At 48.0% G+C, this 19,996-nt stretch overlaps 3 protein-coding genes across 5 annotated transcripts; 1 reads left to right on the forward strand and 2 right to left on the reverse strand.

Annotated features, from left to right (window-relative positions):
* Positions 1-1,433: 1,433 nt before the first annotated feature.
* LOC147204097 (uncharacterized) lies at positions 1,434-13,329 on the reverse strand. 2 transcript variants are annotated; one of them, XR_015101165.1, is made up of 10 exons: positions 13,167-13,329; positions 12,137-12,175; positions 11,740-11,859; positions 10,663-11,656; positions 10,414-10,556; positions 10,181-10,303; positions 10,014-10,104; positions 8,360-8,450; positions 5,262-8,289; positions 1,434-5,128 (listed from the first exon to the last, which is right to left on the reverse strand). XR_015101165.1 is itself a non-coding variant. In XM_086113359.1 (4 exons), the coding sequence occupies exons 1-4, from the start codon at positions 13,219-13,221 to the stop codon at positions 11,481-11,483; spliced, it is 390 nt and encodes a 129-aa protein (XP_085969485.1). In that variant the 5' UTR covers positions 13,222-13,319; the 3' UTR covers positions 11,377-11,480. The 2 variants fall into 2 exon arrangements, 1 of the variants encoding a protein (XP_085969485.1); XM_086113359.1 differs by lacking the exons at positions 1,434-5,128; positions 5,262-8,289; positions 8,360-8,450; ... (1 more) ...; positions 10,181-10,303; positions 10,414-10,556 and having other exon boundaries at positions 11,377-11,656; positions 13,167-13,319.
* aldh5a1 (aldehyde dehydrogenase 5 family, member A1 (succinate-semialdehyde dehydrogenase)) lies at positions 1,798-8,097 on the forward strand. 2 transcript variants are annotated; one of them, XM_086113357.1, is made up of 10 exons: positions 2,371-2,643; positions 2,799-2,882; positions 4,108-4,278; positions 4,352-4,468; positions 4,701-4,844; positions 4,923-5,066; positions 5,607-5,765; positions 5,898-6,061; positions 6,375-6,433; positions 7,337-8,097. In XM_086113357.1, the coding sequence occupies exons 1-10, from the start codon at positions 2,371-2,373 to the stop codon at positions 7,552-7,554; spliced, it is 1,533 nt and encodes a 510-aa protein (XP_085969483.1). In that variant the 3' UTR covers positions 7,555-8,097. The 2 variants fall into 2 exon arrangements, with proteins under 2 accessions (XP_085969484.1, XP_085969483.1); XM_086113358.1 differs by lacking the exons at positions 6,375-6,433; positions 7,337-8,097 and adding an exon at positions 1,798-1,852 and having other exon boundaries at positions 2,336-2,643; positions 5,898-6,065.
* Positions 13,330-18,057: 4,728 nt separating the features above from the next.
* On the reverse strand, positions 18,058-19,996 carry LOC147204099 (uncharacterized). The gene is made up of 4 exons (XM_086113701.1): positions 19,835-19,996; positions 18,818-18,856; positions 18,421-18,540; positions 18,058-18,337 (listed from the first exon to the last, which is right to left on the reverse strand). Exons 1-4 carry the CDS (start codon positions 19,887-19,889, stop codon positions 18,162-18,164), a joined length of 390 nt encoding a protein of 129 aa, XP_085969827.1. The 5' UTR covers positions 19,890-19,996; the 3' UTR covers positions 18,058-18,161.

The raw sequence follows: 19,996 nt of genomic DNA on the forward strand, positions 1-19,996 counted from the left end.
TACTAGATGATTTGCTGTATGAGTGTTTGGAGGGACGGGTGTGCTCACCAAACCAGTGGCATAGGTGACGTAGGATGTGGGATTTGTAAACTCTTGTGGTAAACTTTTTTTTTTTAATGTAATATTCCCGCAGTTGACCCTCACAGCGGCAGGTCAGACAGTGTCACTGCCTTGTGTTGAAAATTATTTGAATGTAACTTTATTTTGTGTATTTATTTGTATCAGCATTGTGTTTGGGAAATGTTATTAACGTGTTGTTATTTATGTTATAGTGGTCATGTGTGACATTTATTTATTTAATTTTCCTGTTTGGAAAGGGTGGGAATTGATGGCAGTAAAACAAGGCACCAATTTCAGTTCTATTCACTGTGTGTGTGTGTGGGTGTGGGTGTGTGTGTGTGTCTGTGTGCCACTTTCGGCGAGACCTTAGGTGACTCCCGGTGAGCGTTGTGTGCTCATCACCATGGCGATGGTCTGAAGGTCACAATGATCGAGTAAAATGCAACTTTGTGCCTCATAAAGCCGCACTGCTGATCATGTGACCTTTTGTCACCACTTCTATGTTTTATTGGTTGTGATTCACAACAGGGGCGATTGTCGGATCAGTGGTTTAGGGGTGCTGAGAAAGACACAGTAAATGTCACCATTTTGTACATTCCAGCACAAACAGCTAGCCTCTCTCTTTGATTCAAAGATGGGAGAGAAGTTCGAGGAGAAGAATTGGGTGGAACAAATCTTTTTTTTTTAGCCAGGATGCTGCTGTATTTTTATTCGTAAATATTGCATTTTCAGATAAGCACTGTTTCAGTACTGTTACACACTAATTAAGGGTCCAAAGATTTAAGTTAGCCCCAAACATTGGTCCGATTTTTCTCAGGGCAAATGACTTTGAGTTTGTATTCAAATAAAAACAAAACAAAAAAAGATGGTGTTCAACTTTGTTCTGCCGCAGGAGGAGTGGGCGTGTCATATGACCTCCGTGCTCTCTCGTTTGATATTAAAAAAGGAAAGGAGCGACTAACCGACTCCAAGAAGCAGAAGAGCAGGAATTAAGGTCCGTTTTTTCCCCCCTCTGTCCTAACTTTACAAACGCGGTGTCATTGTCTGATCATCAACTCAAGTGTGCGTGTGTGTGATTGGCGGCCGGGGGTGGGAGTGTCGCTGGGAAACGTCTGTTTAAACTGTACACCACTGCAAGGTAAGATGGGGAATTTTGAAATAATAATAATAATAATAATAGATTTTATTTATAAGCGCCTTTCAAGACACCCAAGGACACTTTACAATAACAAAAAACACAAAACAATACGGGTTGAGCAGCGGCAGCCAAAACGCGCCAGCGTTCACTCAACCCGAAAGTCAGAAAGAAACAAGGGAGGGATTTTTTCTGCAAATGTAAGCAACAGACCAATGTATATCTCAAGACACCACTGTAGAGTCATTACATGGAATTTAATTCATATAATTCTTGACTACAACCAAAATAAGCTCAAGTTTGCGTGTTAGCAAATGCTCCTAATGTGACATTTGCAAAAATAGTGCAATACAGTGCAAAATGGAGGAGGGAAGCACATAGCAGGCGTGCCAGAAAGGCTCCAGGACTTGTATCACATTTGCATTGTGAAAGTTGGTGGCAATGGAAGCGATTTTGATGGGAAGTACCACGTAAATGTAATTTTGTCATTCATGCAAAATTAAGAAGTATCCTCGCCACATGTGACGACATTACAGGACCTCCTTTGCGCTCGCTCTCACTCCCTCACTTTCTCTTCGTTTTTAATTTGTATTTTTCTTCGTACTTCACGCGTTTGAATGTCACTCACAGCTCAAATTTCGTCTTGCGATATCCAAGGTACCACTGTCGAACAGTTCACGACATGCATCTGCTCCATTTAGTCCACACAAAAGGCTCAAGTGTGATTTTCACAAGCACAATACTGTACATTAATTTCAATATAGTCAATGCTTTATGATAACATATTTCTTGGGAATGTTGAAGATGACAATGTCCAAAAAAAAGTGCCGTTCAAGTTGTTTTTCGTCACCCAATTGGCAATTTACCACCACGTGCTCCTTCGCTCTAATTTTTCTCTTTTAATTTATTGCGTGTGTACAGCGAAGTGACCGATCAAGTTGGATTATCCAATTTGATGTCGCGAAGAAGCGCCTGTATGCGCGTGCCCGCGTGCACGTATGCTGTACGCATGCGCCGTCAAACAAACAAAAAAAGCCTTGTGAGCGAGCGCGGTCACGTGACTAGAGTGCAGAACGAGTGTTGAAAGCGACCGGAAGCTACCCAGTAAATGAGCGGCTCCTGTGCCCACTGCCTACCCAGGTACGACCACCAGCCTGACGACCACCCCGACGACGATGATGAAGACGACGCGGTGCGCGCGCCTCCTCGCGGCAGTCGGGACCGCGCCGCTCAAACGCGCTTTCAGCCTGGACGCTAGCGCACAGCTGGTGCGCACACGGGGCTACGTGCACGGTCGCTGGGTGGGCGCCACTCAGGACTTCCCGGTTTTGGACCCGGCCACCGGCACCGAGATCGCGCAAGTAGCCGACTGCGGTCCGGAAGAGGCCAAGCGTGCCGTGAACGCTGCCTACGAAGCTTTCCGACTCTGGAAGGACGTCACGGCCAAGGTGAGAAGATGGCAAGGAAGCGGGACTGCCCGAGAAGAAATTAGATCGAGGTTCTGAAAGTGTGCAAGAAAAAAACTCTACCGTGTTCCGAACGAGGACAAGCACTACATAAAATGTTGCTGTCACCGTCATTGAGTTGTGCTTGTTGGCTGCAGGAGCGCAGCACCCTGCTGAGGAAGTGGGCCAACCTGATGACGGAGCACAAAGACCACCTGGCCACCATCATCACCTTTGAAAGCGTCAGTCCCACCCGGTCCTCTTTCTGATTTAGCATCAATGAGCATTAGCATGATATATGTGTGGCATTATTGCAGTCCTTCTCAAGTAGTGGTGCGGACCCCCACTTGGAGGCGTGTGACATGGTCTAATTGCACATCCTCTACAGTAGGTAGCAGTGGTACTCATTTATTGGTTTTATTTCAGGCAAATTGATGCACTTCAAATCTTTTCCGTCACAGACTAAAAATAATAAAGTTATCGTTTCTTGTAATTTGATCTATAGTTTTTTTGTTCTTTAATGTTAACAAGGATACAGTGTCTATGGTGTACTTATCACAATTTTATAGACCAATGTTACCACTAATAGTCGTGGAACAGAGTCCAAGGGGGCAAAATGTTTTGTTCTTCTTGGAGAGCCGGGGGTAAAAGAAAATAATTGAAAAGCACTGCATTAGCGCCATTTTGATATGATTGACTTGACATGATGCTAACATGAGATGTTAGTGTCACATCAGCGTGTCACGTTTGCAAGGTGGTGGTGGACCCCACAAAAGCAGGCAGGAGGGAGGAGCAGGGTGAACTTGACGAATTATATTGAATAAAACAGAGAAAACTGAATCCAAAACAAACAAAGTGCTAACAACCAAAACTAATCCAAAGTAGCAAAACAAAACCATGACTGCAGCAAAAAACTAACAGGAACAGAACCATGACAGCAACAAACATGACAGCAGCAAAGGAACAGCAAACAAACGAACGTGACAGTAGCAAGAGCAAACAATGACCCGACAATGAGTGGTCGGGCTGGGAGTCCTTTTAAAGCAGTAATTAACTAATGGCCAACAGGTGTGCAGCTGCAGGGGGAGCCCTACAGTGCCACCTGTTGGTCCCAAACCGAATCATGACACAGCGTGTCGTTACTGTGATGTAAGCATGACATTAGAGTGACATTTGCGGGACTAAAGTGCAAAGTGTGACATCACTGTGTTAGCATGTTTTTAACATGATATACGTATGACGTTAGTTTTGTGTAAGCATGATGTGTGAAACTAGCGTACTGTCAGTATGACAATAGCATCATGTAAGCATAACATTATCATCATGTAAGACTGTTGTTAGCGTGATAAAATTATGATGTTAGCATCACGTTAGCATATTATTAGCATGTTAGTGATGTTTGTGTGACATTAGCTTGTGGTTGGCATGATGTTTGGGTGATGTAAGGGCGAGCGTTTACTTGTTCAGGGCAAACCCATGAAAGAGGCCCTGAGCGAAATTGCCTACTCGGCATCCTTCCTGGAGTGGTTTTCGGAGGAAGCGCGTCGGGTGTACGGCGACGTGGTGCCGTCACCCTTCAAGGATCGCAAGATCCTCCTACTCAAGCAGCCGGTGGGCGTGGTTTCCATCATCACGCCGGTGAGTGATTGGCCAGTGGGATAACTTGGCTACTTTAGGCTAGTTGTGACGTTCACTTTGTGTCGTGTCTTAGTGGAACTTCCCGAGCGCCATGATCACCAGGAAGGTCGGCGCCGCGCTGGCCACGGGTTGTACCGTCGTGGTCAAACCAGCCGAGGACACGCCCCTTTCTGCGCTCGCCCTGGCCGAGGTCACAAGCGCATGACGCACTACTCGTTACACACACTAGTCCTAATCCAGTCTTTGTTCATTCTCGAAACAGTCTAGTTCGAGATAAAATTACTTTTTGTACAGGTTTAGACTAGTTCTTGTTCAAATGTGCCTCCACAAAACCCAAATCGTTGGCATATGTTGTGTCTTCTTCGGGTTTTTCGGGTTTGTGTTAGATCTCATGTTGTTGTCGTATTGTTGCGTCTCGTTAGCTGTCGTCCCAGGCGGGCCTCCCGGCGGGCGTGTTCAACGTGGTCCCGTGCTCCCGGGAGCAGACGCCATCGGTGGGGCGCGTCTTGTGCACCGACCCACTGGTGGCCAAGATCTCCTTCACGGGCTCCACCGCCACCGGCAAGGCAAGACCAGAACAGACCCAGGCGCCGTGCCTCTGTCTGTTCTCCTTGTGCTCATGCTAACGAGCGCTGCGTTGTCAGGTTTTGCTGAAAATGGCCGCCGACACAGTCAAGAGGGCCTCTATGGAGCTGGGAGGTCACGCCCCCTTCATTGTCTTTGACAGTGCGGATGTGGACAAGTCAGTGCAAGGAGTCATGGCCTCCAAGTTCAGGAACTCGGGACAGGTGAGCGCAATCTTCACAGACTGTGGGAAAAATAGGGGACCAAAAAAAAAAAAAAAAGGGACCTGCCAGTGGATGTGATTATTTGTTAGTCCATGTTATTGTTAGTGTTGTATTGTTGTGTTAGTTCAAACAGCGGAATGGTCAGTTTAATGAGATGATGCGCCAAAGGTAGACACCCTAAGGAAAATAGCTAACCTTGGGACCTGACCCGGTCGGTCGATGCAGAATCTCCCGATCGACGCTTCCGGGGAAGTGGTCCGCTGAAGATTTTGTCCTAGTCAGTCGGTGCAGAATCCATCCAGAGCCTCGGACAAAGTTATTGCCACAGAGGATGGGGTGGGTGGGAGAAGCAGCAGTAAAATAGGCCGAAATCCAGGCGAGGCAAGGGCCAACGAACAGGATTTAACTAAGCGCAAGAAAAAAATGGCCGGGAGGTCTTCCCAGGTGACCCTAGCCCGAATAGAGGGTTCTCTAAAAACTGAAGCCTTGTTTTTTTGCTCTCGGAGTCACCAAACATGGCTGCTGTTGTTTTGTGTTCAGACGTGCGTGTGCTCCAACCGTTTCCTGGTGCAGAGCTCCATCTATGACATGTTCATGGCCAAACTGGGCGCCGCCATGGACCGAGAGCTGAAGATAGGACACGGCAGCGAGCCGGACACCACGCAGGGGCCGCTCATCAACAACAGGGCAGCGGACAAGGTCAGAGTTAGGTTACGCTGTTACCTCCAAAGGGCCTGCCGTGGACCGGCAGCTGAAGGTGTGACGTGGGCGTTGACACGGACCCCGGCTGTTCTTCGCCTTATTCATTTCCGACCTCCGCGTGGCTGTCAGGTGGTCCATCAGATGGAGGATGCCCTCTCTCGCGGGGCCCGCCTCTTGCGGGGCGGTCAACGTCTTCACGGCTCTTTTGTGGCCCCCACGCTGCTGGCGGATGTCAGCGCCGACATGTTGTGCATGCAAGAGGAAACCTTTGGGCCGCTTGTGCCCGTCGTCAGGTGAGCTAATACACCTCACCACCAGTTTGTTTATATACTGTATACTGTGTGTATATATATATATATATATATATATATATATATAGAGAGAGAGAGAGAGAGAGCGCTAGCTAGCTAGCTAGCTAACCAGCTAGCCCGTAGTGTCTTCCGTGTGTTCATCCCCGGGGCCTCCTCCCACCAGTGTGACAGGCCCAAAACGTCAGAACGGAGACCGCCCGACTCCTAACCGGATACAGTAGCGTATTTCCTGAACTGAATCTGAATCATGATGATGACAATGACCAATCCGGAATTGTATCGTTTTCGTGCGCAGGTTTGATACAGAGCAGGAAGCTCTCGCCATCGCCAATGCCTCCCGAGTGGGTCTAGCAGGTGAGCACCCAAACCTGCCCCAGACTGCTATTTGCGTCCATCTTATCCACTGCCAGGCCATTTTGAGTCGAGACGTGTTAACTCTTCTTTTCAATTGTATTCTTGTCTCGTCCAGTTCTTTAACCCGAGTTGAGTAGCGTATTTTCCGGTTGTTATAACTTCCAATGTTATAACTTGCTGTTGGTTAAATGAACTGTGTCGCTGCTTTAAATAAGTTTTACTGACATTGTTGGCTTTTCCTTGAGCGTATCTCCATCTAGTGGATGCATTGTAGATTGCGTCTTACAAAAAAATTACAAAATAGGCCATTCATTGAACGTGCGCCTCATAATCCAGTGCGCCTTTTAGTGTGGAAAATATGGTACTCAGTATCACCTAAAAGCTAGTCTTAAGCCGTTCGATCGAGTCCAGTCGTGGTTATTTTTGTGATTTACAACAGTCCTAATAATCAGTTTCAGCCTAATTACCCTCAAATTCCACCACTTGCTCAGGTCTGGTTCAGTCTCGTCGAGTCCACCTCACTTCTTGTCCAGTCTTTCACTGGCTTTAGGCCAGTCCTAGTTCAGTGTAGTTTTGAGTCCAGTCTAGTCTCATAAAGTTGCAGTTCAGTCCTTGTCTTGTCCACCCAGCCTTGTGTTCGGATAATTCTATACCAGTTCTTTTTAAGTTCTAACCTTGCGTAGTCTAGTTCTTTTCAAGTTCCAGTCCTCTTACTCCTAATCTTTTTATTTTCCTAGATCAGTGCTGGTCCAGTTCTAAACAAGCTCTTGTCTGAATGTAGCTCATTTCTAGTGTTAATTCGACAGCGCTCATTTTTTTTTTTTGTCTTGTTCCAGTTCAGTTCTAGTTGAGTGTCTTCCACCACTTGGTCAGTACGTAATATTTTTGTGTTCACCGCCTTAGGTTACTTCTACTCGTCGGATGTGTCTCAGATCTGGCGAGTTGCTGAGGCTTTGGAGGTCGGTCTGGTGGGGGTCAACGAGGGTCTGCTATCCACCCCGGAAGCCTCATTCGGGGGAGTCAAGGAGTCCGGTCTGGGTCGCGAGGGCTCAAAGTACGGCGTGGACGAGTACCTGGACGTCAAATACGTCTGCTTGGGCGGCCTGTCTCTAACCGGCTAACGGGGATTGTCAAACGGCAACCTCAAAAATGTGCCATAAATGATTTGCTGTGATTGGGCGAGGGGAGACTAAAGCTAATTACAGCGCGTGATCTTAGTTCATCCTGCCATTTTGTCCTGTAGAATGAAAGTTAGAGTAGCATCATCTCAAATTACGCCTGGGGAGTCAATTTGTGTCGCGCGTTAATTTATTAATCCAATATTGCCAACCCGTGACTAGATGATGTGACGCTTCTGCCATCCAATCGGGAGATACAATTTTCTCTTTGTAGTCACTCATTGAAACGACGAAAAAAGAAGAAAAAGAAGCACAATGCGAGGTGAAAACAAATGAGATTGACATGTCATGTAGATTTGAACGCTTATATGAACGAACGTATGTGCTGTTTGACAATGTTCTCATTCACGTCAGCAGGATGATGAGCACATGATATCATCCTTTCCGTCTATTGATCCTAAATGTGAAATAGTTTGTCGTTGTCCTTTGGAAAATAACTTTGTTTCTATTCTAATAAGATGAATAAAACATTTCATACAATCAGCACGTCACTGCCTCTGTGTCCGTCCTTCAAAATAAAACAGTTGTGTCATCGCTGTCAAAATAAAAGGCGGCCATCACTCACGAGGCGTCGCCGTCATGGGTGGACGTTCCACCCGAAACGGTGGCGTCTGCCTGTCGCAGTCCCATTCCGACTCGGATGTGACGAGCGGCCGTTCGCGGCGCAATGCGCCGCGCCTGTGCAATGCAAAGGCGGCCATCGGTCAACACAAACCAACCCCGTCGGCGGACGGGCTAACGTGCTTACCAAATTTGGGCCGGAGCTCCCCATCCTCTCATCCTCAGCCGCGTTGGGCACGATTGCGTATCGGCTCCTCTTCCTCACTTTGACTCGCCTCCTGCACGCACGCACACGCAGAGACACGTATTTGACAGGGAAGTCGGTTTTCTGCATGAAAGCCGTTGTGTCAAAACCCTGGCCAACAGGAGACGAGTAGTTGGTGTCAAGGAAGTACTTTGACCTGAAAAATGGGTGGGGGAAGAGCTAAGTTTTACGCCACATGGATGTTTTTGCTCCCACGTGGCTCTTAAGCCCGTGAACCCTTCAAGTCAAGACACGGCTCTCCCCCTGCCACTCAAAGACAAGCTCCACTCTTCTGAGCAGCAAACCTAAAACAGGAGTAAGAGAAGCCATCTACCGTATTGGCCCAAATATAAGACGGCCCTGATTATAAGACGACCCCCTCTTTTTCAAGACTCAAGTTTGAAAAAGACTTTTTGAACACCAAATTCATTTTTATACAGAAAATAATTACAGTACATCTGAAACAAATGATTAGAGCAATATATTTGAGAGAAAAAGCATGTTATTTTGCCTCATTCAAATCTTAATATCTGAACATTTAAATATGTAATCTAAAGTGCAATCACATTCGTAAATGAATGGCTTCTGGTTTTTGAAATGTAAATTACATCATAACTTCTCCTCAGCTGCCAATCTTCGACCCACTTTTCCCCAGATTGTCACTACGTTTCTCCATTTTCTGTTATCTCTTCTATTATTTTCCTCTCTTTTCTTTCTTACCGCTATTTTTTATTTTTATTTTTCATGCTACCGCTATTTTTTATTTTTATTTTTCATGCTACCGCTATTTTTTATTTTTATTCTTCGTGCTACCGCTATTTTTATTTTTCGTGACAGGGGTTCGCTTTGGCCTGAGGAGTCAAGTTTAGCATTCGCTTAAAGCAGAGGTGGGCAAACTACGGCCCTTGGGCCAAATCCGGCCCGTTGGTCTTTTTAATCCGGCCCGCCGAAGGTTGGTACACAATTAAGGTTCGATGTTAACAACTGCATTCATGACAGGCATTTCAACACCAGGTGGCACAGTAACTTGAAGTTGCAGAGCATAGGGAGGAAGGGGGAGACGATACGGAAGCCCGCAGTAGCGCCAAGTCAAGCAAATCCCGTTCGATACGACGGAATAATGTACTCTTAAAGTCTGAAAAACGTACCAAAAAATGCAAATTAATGCTTTTTAAATAAAGAAATCCAATTAATATTATGTCAAATTTCGTTCACCCTTTTGATCCGGCCCTCCATAATATTTTCTGGTTCTCATGTGGCCCTATGCAAAAAATAATTGTGGCTTAAAGGATATCTGGCGCCATCTAGCGTCGTGAGTGGGTATAACATCTAGACCCCGAATATAAGACCACCCTCACTTTTTCAGTCTTATTTCAATGCAAATTATATTCGGGCCAATACGGTATGTGCGGGTGGAAAGATGAATTGGAAACAAAGGAGGTGACTTTCAGCACCGCACTACGTCTCATACACAACCTTTCAAACACCCCAGAGAAACACAGTGATCTGTAGAGTGTTTCTCCCATCGTGTGCGCATGTGTGTGTGTGTGTGTGTGTGTGTGTGTGTGTGTGTGTGCGCGCGCGCATGTATGCTGACCTCTTGCCGTAGCAGACGAGGGTTCGAGCGATGACGAGGATAATGAGGACGATTACCAAGCCGCTCAGCGCCACCGACAAGAGGTCCCACTCTGATAACAAAGTCAACACACTCTCTTAGGGCAGCAACGCTTAGCTTGACTGATTAGCAAGAGCATGAGCGCGAACCACAGTTGGTCTCGCCATCGCCAAGGTAACGGCGGATGAGGTTTTCCGTCCACAAGTGCCGGCACAAACACTTTCTGCCGATGGGGTCGCATTGGCCCCGGCCAGGACACTCCAGTACGCACACTGCAGTGGACACACGCACGCGCACGCACACACACACACACACACACACACACACACGTCAACACACCAAAGGCAAAAGTAAGCAAAAGTGTTGTCGCCCGCGTCCTTACCCACGGAGTCGACGTTGAGGACGGGAAAGAGCAGGAAGCCCTCGTTGTCGCTTATAGACTGCTTCCGAAGGACGCGCAGCACCGCTCGCGGTGGAAGCAGACCGCCGCCGTCGGGCGCCAACACGCACACCCGCAGCACGCAGCTAACAAACACATGTATGAAAAAACACATCATATTAGGTGGACTGTCATGCCAGGTACATCATGGGATGGCTGGTCTGCGAGCAGTTGTGCGCGGGCGTGACCCACCTGACGGGTGAGCGTGGACGCAGGCCTCGCAGCAGGATGTGAGCGTTGTCCACGTGAAGCGGTGCCGCCAGCTGCCAGACCGGCGTGCCGGATTGGCTGAAGGAAACGAGTCGTTCTCTCCAACGTGCTGCGGTGCCGATTCAAAGGATTCCAGCTCTCCTTTTGCCGTTGGTAAAGTCAAAACAACCAAGCCTTGGTGTGCTCGTGCATGCGCGCGTCAGTCATGACCCACCCCACCCCCACACACACCAAAAAATGCCAACATTTACAATCTTAATCTTTGCCCTTTCCAATGTCAAGGAACCCGTTCAATCGACGCGCGCCATTTTGTATCCGGTCTGTTTTCGTGTCGATCCGTGCGAGCGACCCCAAATGGGCCCTGGGATTGTTTTGACGCGGCGCAGCTCCCCCTCGACTTTCAGCGGAGAACACCTTTCCGTCCAACTCGTCCCGTTGCTGCATTCGCACGAGGAATTCCAGTCACCCTCAAAAGTGCGCTTTGACGAGGACCCGAGTTGTCTTTTCTTCCACGGTTGCGGATGTCTGATGAATTTTGGAGGTCCCGAGTGGCAAAATGTACACTTTTCTCATGGCTGTGTTCCTTCTGTTTTTCGACATCTGATCTTTGAACTGTTTTGAGAGCCGGTTTGCCACGCCATCTAGCGGAGGACTCGTCACTCGGTTGCAGGCAAGGCAGAGACGGGACACGGGCAATTTGTTTTGCACTTTATTCATGTAGGACTGGCGGCCGTGAGAATGGCGCGCGCGCTCGGTGGCCAGGTTAGCATCCGCCCATGGCCAAGCCGACAAGTGGCCCCTCACACCCAGAGTGGCAACAAAACGGCGGCGGCGAGAGCCACCTGGAGCGTCATGCTGCCGCCCCCAAGCCGGTTGGGCACCGCGGCCGAAGCGAGCCCGTTACACAAAGGCGTCTTGCAGCATTCCTCGCTCGCGTTACATGTTTTACAGCCCAACGCGGTCACCTCGTCGCCGGCTGCAAGTCATCACAAACACAAGGGCATGACGGAGCGCACGGGCACATCGCGAGACAGCGACGCGCGTCGTGGCCAAACTTACCGCGTGTCTTGAAACATTGCTCGCCTTCGGCACAAGTGGCTTTGTCGCATGATTCCTGGTTGCTCAGGCAAGTCTTACAAGCCTCTTGCGTCTCGCACTTCAAGCATTGGAGTGCATTGTCTGCGCAAGCAAAGACGACAAAGATTGCGCACACTCGGCTTGACGTGACACTTTGAGGGGGCGGGCCGACGGCAGCAGTCGCGAGGTCAACAATTGAGGTCGAAAGATGAATTGGGGAAAAACGTTTTCGCTCGTCATCGTGCCGGGGTGAACGCCGGCACGATGGCATCAATTTACAATGAATGTAAATTGATGTCAATGATACACATTTAAATTGTGATGCCTGAAGATCGATGGCTTTATTTTGGTTGCATTGATGCGTACGAGAGGTTCTTACCCTTTGCTGTTGTAGCCTCCTGTGCCACAGCCGGTGGGTCTGTTACAAAGGGCTTCAATTAATGATCGAAAAGCTACAGGGCGAGTAGTCCTTCCCTGCTGACTGACGATCCCTATCCAGAGGGCCGTGAAAAACGGCAATAACTGAACTCTTGGCTTGACGTGCCACTTTAGCAGTCGCGAGGTCAACAATTGAGGTCGAAAGATGAATTGGGGAAAAACGTTTTCACTCGTCATCGTGTCGGGGTGAACGCCAGTAACGAGCCGACGCTTTTTGTTGCAAAGTCAAAGCGAATAATGACGTTGGCGACGCAGTTTCTTCCGTTTGGAAATTCGCTCACTTAGTTGCCAACGCCGGCCCGGTGGCGAGCGACGTTTTTAAACGCTTTTCGAGGTCACAACTGAACCTTTTCGATTCAATTGTGCTCGCCGACTTCGTTCTTTTTTGCACAGAACGGCGAAATGAGTCATTCGCGTGCCGGCGCTCCGCTTCCGGGTTTGACCGCTGGGACATGTAGTCCTTTTGTTCGCTTCCACTCGGTATGTTTCTGTTGGACGGCGAATTCTGATGACGATCGTAATACGTCGCCGTCAAGTCACGGTTGATAACATTATTACAATCGTCGTGAAGACCAAGGCGTTACATTCATTGATGTCAACGAAACACATTTAAATTGTGATGCCTGAAGATCGATGGATTTATTTTGGCGAGTAGTCCTTCCCTGCTGACTGACGATCCCTATCCAGAGGGCCGTGAAAAACGGCAATAACTGAACTCTTGGCTTGACGTGACACTTTAGCAGTCGCGAGGTCAACAATTGAGGTCGAAAGATGAATCGCGCCGAAGAAGGGCAGAGACCCGTGACACGAAACTGCCCCCGCTGGTCGACAATTTTGTTCTTTTGGCGCTCGTGCCCAATCGGCCCCCGATTTTTCTCCGTCGTCGTGCCGGGGGTAACGGCAGCGACGAGTGGACGCTTTTTTTTGTTGCAGTGTCAAAGCTAATCAAGACGTCAGCGACGTTGACTTACTTAGTTTGACCAACAGGTAGCACAGCAGGAGTCCCAGCAAAACTTTACTGGCCATCCCGTCGCTTCTGGAGTCAGGAAAAGAACCGTGCGTCGCTTCTGCTCTCGGCCACCGTCGACTTGCGATATGACTGGCCGTGGCTCGGCGCCTTCCTGCAGTCTTCGGCCAAACGTCATCATAGAGTAGTGAGTCCTTGTGATGCGGCGCTTTGCCTTTGCTTCTTCCCGCAGTCTTTGACAAAAACGTCATCATGGAGTACCGAGTCGTTGTCATCGTAAAGGGACAAACGCACCCTGATGCGTGGCGCCAAACAAAGGCGCACCTTCGGTTGACTTCAACAAGTGGCGCAAAGGTCAACCCGACGCGAACCGCTTTTCTCTTTCGCGGACGTTTATCGGTGCTCGTTGGACTCAACGATGGGGACTGGGCCCAACTTCACGGACTTGCCTTCGAGCAACTTCACTGACGCGGCCTCTTTTTGGGAACGCGGGCACCAGAGCGCATAGTCATGGAAGAGTAGAACAGACTAGCGTGGGTACCATTGCCGCATCGATACTCTTCAGGATTTCGGATGGGTTGTCGACTGTGCGTGTGTGTGTGCGGAGATAAAGCTTCAAACACCCACGTCTGAAAAATGGCAACATCGACGCCGATCTGGAAAACACTGAGATTCATGTTCACTGTTCTGACTCAAATGATTTTAAAGGTGTTTGCTTTTCTGTCAGGACTTTTGTTTGGATGAAGAATCCTGCTCGTCAGCGGCCCGCTTCATTTGGTTTCTTTTCCGTCCGACACGTTGGAGCGAGGAGTCATGGCGCGCCCCCCGTTCGAAAGCCGCCGCTGTTTAGAGCAGAGCGGGGGTGTCCGACTCCTTTGACAATGTGGGCCGCGTACGGCCTGGGCAGATGGCAAGTGGGCCGGACCGTTAAAATTGTACCGTACTCTGCCAAAAACGTTCCTTTGTTTTGGTTTCGTGAAGCACAAACACATTTGGAAAATGTTGACCCTCCATGAACATCTCTTTTCCAAAACATTTCACGCAAAACCTTGGATTTCCTCGGACAAATGTTCCTTTCATCCTTCCCATGGATGCATTGCGACTGATCCCGCTGATTGTACAAAGGCGCAAAACTTCAACAGGTCGCTGGTATTGAAAAATATCGTCATGCAAGGATATTTTTTAAACCATCTGCACATTTGTTTGTTGTTGTTTATTGAACATAAAACATATACAGTAATAATTTGACAGAAAATAAGGTAGATAAAATAGTAAAAAGAAAGAAATCGGTCTTCGTTCATGTCATGATTCGGTTTAGGGACCAACAGGTGGCACTGTAGGGCTCCCCCGGCAGCTGCACACCTGTTGGTCATTTGGTAATTAGTTGTTTAAAAGGACTCCCAGCCCGAACATTCAGTGTCGGGTCATTGTTGCTTCTTGCTACTGTCATGTGTGTTGTGTTGCTTGCAACTGGCATGTTTTTTTCTGTCATGGTTCTGTTCCTGTTAGTTTTTTAACCACAGTCATGGTTTTGTTTGGCTACTTTGGATTCGTTTTGGTTGTTAGCACTTTGTTTGTTTTGGATTCAGTTTTCTCTGTTTTATTAAATATAGTTCGTCAAGTTCACCCTGCTCCTCCCTCCTGCCTGCTTTTTGGGGTCCACCACCATCTCGCAACGTGACAGTTCAACACAGTTATTATGTTCAAGGGAGTAGGAAGAAGTAAAAAACGTATCTAGTCCTACCCCGTGATGTGTTTATATCTAATAAATCATTTTTATATCAATCGGAAAAGAAAAAAAGGAAGAAGAAAGAAGTCTCCATTAAGGCTCATACTTTACCCTTAACCGTGATATTTTTACAACTTTTGGTTTGTATCGGGATTATATACATCTACACCCTGGCACTCTTGTGTCAACTTTCTCTTGTGTTCATAATGGATATTTCAATACCTTTCTCTATTTATCAACTTAGTTCTGATTTATCATATTTAATGTTTAGAATTGATCATTTTAACTCTGATTGACGTAGGTTGTTTGTACTATTTTTTTGAATTTGTCTTTGAACTCGGCAAGCGATTCTCATTTTCAGGTCCGTTTGGAAATTATTCCACAGATTAACACCTTTGATAGATACACTTCTTTGCTTGATGTTTGTTCTTGTTTTGAGTTTTTTGAATAAATTGGTACTGAAGATATCACCTATATATGTTATATGTTTAGCTTAAAACTTTGTATCATAGACAGGTCGACTTTGACACTAGTCTCTGTCCTGAACATCTGCTGAAGTGCTTGAAACAAAGAATGTAGTGTGAAGTTTAGATTCTATTTTCACTTGGTTAATTAACAGCCCCGCGAGGGTTTTCTTGCCTCCTCCACCTCGTAAAAGTCCCTGAAGGCTGTCAAGTGCCTTCAAAGAGGAACCCTAATCTCAAGATTTGTGGACCAGCAGATATGGTCTGTACTTTGTCAAAATGCCAAGATCGAACTGCATTGACCTTTCTTTGTTTCTGATTTTTACATGAGGGGAAGGACTGCCCGCCCCTAATTAATAGAATTAACATACTATGCCTATATGTACGTGTGACTGTAGTTGCTCGGGGCTTCCTGATGAAATCTGAGACTCGCAGGAGCCCGAATCGATTCGTGTTGTGCCCTGAACGTTCAGTAAAACATCTTGCAAGAACTCCATTTCCAGCCTCTGACTTTTGCACATCAACTCAGCCCGAATCAAACGAACACGCGGAGGACCTGGGGAAGTGGAGAACGGTCAAGGGATCCCGCCGTGTCGACAACACGCTTCCCCGTTTGATCATCCTCCAACAATGTTAACGTTTATGTCGAGAGCGTCTCGATTGGCTGAAGGAAACGAGGAGTCGTGCTCTCCAACGTGCTGCGGTGCCGATTCAAAGGATTCCATCTCTCCTTTTGCCGTTGGTAAAGTCAAAACAACCAAGCCTTGGTGTGCTCGTGCATGCGCGCGTGTCAGTCATGACCCACCCCCACACACACCCAAAATGCCAACATTTACAATCTTAATCTTTGCCCTTTCCAATGTCAAGGAACCCGTTCAATCGACGCGTGCCATTTTGTATCCGGTCTGTGCCGGATAGACACGCTCACCTGGGACACGGGCACCAGCAGTTCCAGGTCCATATATATGTAGCCGAGTCTCTGGAAAGACTAGACTGGACACAAAATAATTTTTATGTGGGCTTTATTCCCGACTGAACAATGAGAAATTGTACAGCTTTAAGATGAACGTCTGAGATGTAAACTGAATTTTAAAAGAGTTCGAAGAAAATTATCTAACAGATTAAAGACAATTACGCCACAATAAACAACAGCAGTGGCTTGCTTGATAAGGGAAGAGAAATAAAAAGACATAATTTCCAAGCCCCAACAATCCATGAAACTTAGAAGTGCAGGCCGACTAATCAGTACAATCCAATGTGATGAGAGAACACACTTACTCGACACTTTCCGGCATGTTGGGTGTATACAAAACACGCGGAAAACCCACAAATGATCTCCCCTCTAAAGAACAGATACACAGTTCATATCATTTCACAGTCAAAAAAACATATTTACATCTTGTAACATTGCGAAAACACTTACGCTATACAGCTCTTCACACGACTCACTAGCGGCAGATTTCAAACTCCAAACCACGATGTTTTGCTCTACAAATACCATCCAAATAATTAAATCACCCGTCCAAATATTACACCTAACAAGCTTCATGGTAAAATAGCTACCAATTACCTGAATATCGCCAGGGTTACAACGACGATCATGGATGAATCAAGTTGGGACAAGCAGTAGGCCCAGTTCAACGACTACCCGCCTTCACATGCATGTCACCCATACTCCACTTCCTGGTCTGATTCCCACACGCTCTATATGTTCCCGCGTGTTTTGTTCTAGCGTGGCTCTTAAAGTGACAGTGCTACATTTGTTAAACAAGGCAGCCTTCACTACAAAAGTCGTAAGTATGGTTCACCTGGTTACATATATATATCCCAATATATGGGGACATGCGGCGAGGTTATGCAGTCGTTTCTCTCGGCCTATCCGCTTGCAAACGTTCGGGCGGGACGTCATCCATATAATACGTGCGTCAGAAATCTGTCCGGCGCCGCGTTACTTTATGCTTCATTCTTTGATGTTAACATTACGTTTATGTCGAGAGCGTCTCGATTGGCTTAAGGAAACGAGTCGTCGTGCTCTCCAACGTGCTGCGGTGCCGATTCAAAGGATTCCAGCTCTCCTTTTGCCGTTGGTAAAGTCAAAACAACCAAGCCTTGGTGTGCTCGTGCATGCGCGCGTCAGTCATGACCCACCCCCACCCCACACACACCAAAAATGCCAACATTTATAATCTTTATCTTTGCCCTTTCCAATGTCTAGGAGCCACCCGCCCCCACCCCACCAAAAAATGCCAACATTTACAATCTTAATCTTTGCCCTTTCCAATGTCAAGGAACCCGTTCAATCGACGCGCGCCATTTTGTATCCGGTCTGTTTTCGTGTCGATCCGTGCGAGCGACCCCAAATGGGCCCTGGGATTGTTTTGACGCGGCGCAGCTCCCCCTCGACTTTCAGCGGAGAACACCTTTCCGTCCAACTCGTCCCGTTGCTGCATTCGCACGAGGAATTCCAGTCACCCTCAAAAGTGCGCTTTGACGAGGACCCGAGTTGTCTTTTCTTCCACGGTTGCGGATGTCTGATGAATTTTGGAGGTCCCGAGTGGCAAAATGTACACTTTTCTCATGGCTGTGTTCCTTCTGTTTTTCGACATCTGATCTTTGAACTGTTTTGAGAGCCGGTTTGCCACGCCATCTAGCGGAGGACTCGTCACTCGGTTGCAGGCAAGGCAGAGACGGGACACGGGCAATTTGTTTTGCACTTTATTCATGTAGGACTGGCGGCCGTGAGAATGGCGCGCGGGCTCGGTGGCCAGGTTAGCATCCGCCCATGGCCAAGCCGACAAGTGGCCCCTCACACCCAGAGTGGCAACAAAACGGCGGCGGCGAGAGCCACCTGGAGCGTCATGCTGCCGCCCCCAAGCCGGTTGGGCACCGCGGCCGAAGCGAGCCCGTTACACAAAGGCGTCTTGCAGCATTCCTCGCTCGCGTTACATGTTTTACAGCCCAACGCGGTCACCTCGTCGCCGGCTGCAAGTCATCACAAACACAAGGGCATGACGGAGCGCACGGGCACATCGCGAGACAGCGACGCGCGTCGTGGCCAAACTTACCGCGTGTCTTGAAACATTGCTCGCCTTCGGCACAAGTGGCTTTGTCGCATGATTCCTGGTTGCTCAGGCAAGTCTTACAAGCCTCTTGCGTCTCGCACTTCAAGCATTGGAGTGCATTGTCTGCGCAAGCAAAGACGACAAAGATTGCGCACACTCGGCTTGACGTGACACTTTGAGGGGGCGGGCCGACGGCAGCAGTCGCGAGGTCAACAATTGAGGTCGAAAGATGAATTGGGGAAAAACGTTTTCGCTCGTCATCGTGCCGGGGTGAACGCCGGCACGATGGCATCAATTTACAATGAATGTAAATTGATGTCAATGATACACATTTAAATTGTGATGCCTGAAGATCGATGGCTTTATTTTGGTTGCATTGATGCGTACGAGAGGTTCTTACCCTTTGCTGTTGTAGCCTCCTGTGCCACAGCCGGTGGGTCTGTTACAAAGGGCTTCAATTAATGATCGAAAAGCTACAGGGCGAGTAGTCCTTCCCTGCTGACTGACGATCCCTATCCAGAGGGCCGTGAAAAACGGCAATAACTGAACTCTTGGCTTGACGTGCCACTTTAGCAGTCGCGAGGTCAACAATTGAGGTCGAAAGATGAATTGGGGAAAAACGTTTTCACTCGTCATCGTGTCGGGGTGAACGCCAGTAACGAGCCGACGCTTTTTGTTGCAAAGTCAAAGCGAATAATGACGTTGGCGACGCAGTTTCTTCCGTTTGGAAATTCGCTCACTTCGTTGCCAACGCCGGCCCGGTGGCGAGCGACGTTTTTAAACGCTTTTCGAGGTCACAACTGAACCTTTTCGACTCAATTGTGCTCGCCGACTTTGTTCTTTTTTGCACAGAACGGCGAAATGAGTCATTCGCGTGCCGGCGCTCCGCTTCCGGGTTTGACCGCTGGGACATGTAGTCCTTTTGTTCGCTTCCACTCGGTATGTTTCTGTTGGACGGCGAATTCTGATGACGATCGTAATACGTCGCCGTCAAGTCACGGTTGATAACATTATTACAATCGTCGTGAAGACCAAGGCGTTACATTCATTGATGTCAACGATACACATTTAAATTGTGATGCCTGAAGATCGATGGATTTATTTTGGCGAGTAGTCCTTCCCTGCTGACTGACGATCCCTATCCAGAGGGCCGTGAAAAACGGCAATAACTGAACCCTTGGCTTGACGTGACACTTTAGCAGTCGCGAGGTCAACAATTGAGGTCGAAAGATGAATCGCGCCGAAGAAGGGCAGAGACCCGTGACACGAAACTGCCCCCGCTGGTCGACAATTTTGTTCTTTTGGCGCTCGTGCCCAATCGGCCCCCGATTTTTCTCCGTCGTCGTGCAGACGACGAGTGGACTATTTTTTTGTTGCAGTGTCAAAGCTAATCAAGACGTCAGCGACGTTGACTTACTTAGTTTGACCAACAGGTAGCACAGCAGGAGTCCCAGCAAAACTTTACTGGCCATCCCGTCGCTTCTGGAGTCAGGAAAAGAACCGCGAGTCACTTCCGGAGTCAGCAAAGAACCGTGCGTCGCTTCTGCTCTCGGCCACCGTCGACTTGCGATATGACTGG

This window comes from Hippocampus guttulatus, chromosome 6 (genome assembly GCF_054856545.1).
Source record: "Hippocampus guttulatus isolate MCC_2025c chromosome 6, RoL_Hgut_1.0, whole genome shotgun sequence".
Taxonomy (NCBI): Eukaryota; Metazoa; Chordata; class Actinopteri; order Syngnathiformes; family Syngnathidae; genus Hippocampus; species Hippocampus guttulatus.

Bases quoted from the DNA above. Each gene is read 5' to 3' on its own strand.
- aldh5a1 (XM_086113357.1), top strand. From the start codon at position 2,371: ATGATGAAGACGACGCGGTGCGCGCGCCTCCTCGCGGCAGTCGGGACC. The intron at 4,469-4,700 runs GTCACAAGCGCA...GCGTCTCGTTAG, and splicing joins CTGCGCTCGCCCTGGCCGAG to CTGTCGTCCCAGGCGGGCCT. The intron at 4,845-4,922 runs GCAAGACCAGAA...CTGCGTTGTCAG, and splicing joins GCTCCACCGCCACCGGCAAG to GTTTTGCTGAAAATGGCCGC.
- LOC147204097 (XM_086113359.1), bottom strand. From the start codon at position 13,221: ATGGCCAGTAAAGTTTTGCTGGGACTCCTGCTGTGCTACCTGTTGGTC. The intron at 12,176-13,166 runs GTAAGTCAACGT...CCTTTGTAACAG, and splicing joins CTACCTGTTGGTCAAACTAA to ACCCACCGGCTGTGGCACAG. The intron at 11,860-12,136 runs GTAAGAACCTCT...TTGCTTGCGCAG, and splicing joins GGAGGCTACAACAGCAAAGG to ACAATGCACTCCAATGCTTG.
- LOC147204099 (XM_086113701.1), bottom strand. From the start codon at position 19,889: ATGGCCAGTAAAGTTTTGCTGGGACTCCTGCTGTGCTACCTGTTGGTC. The intron at 18,857-19,834 runs GTAAGTCAACGT...CCTTTGTAACAG, and splicing joins CTACCTGTTGGTCAAACTAA to ACCCACCGGCTGTGGCACAG. The intron at 18,541-18,817 runs GTAAGAACCTCT...TTGCTTGCGCAG, and splicing joins GGAGGCTACAACAGCAAAGG to ACAATGCACTCCAATGCTTG.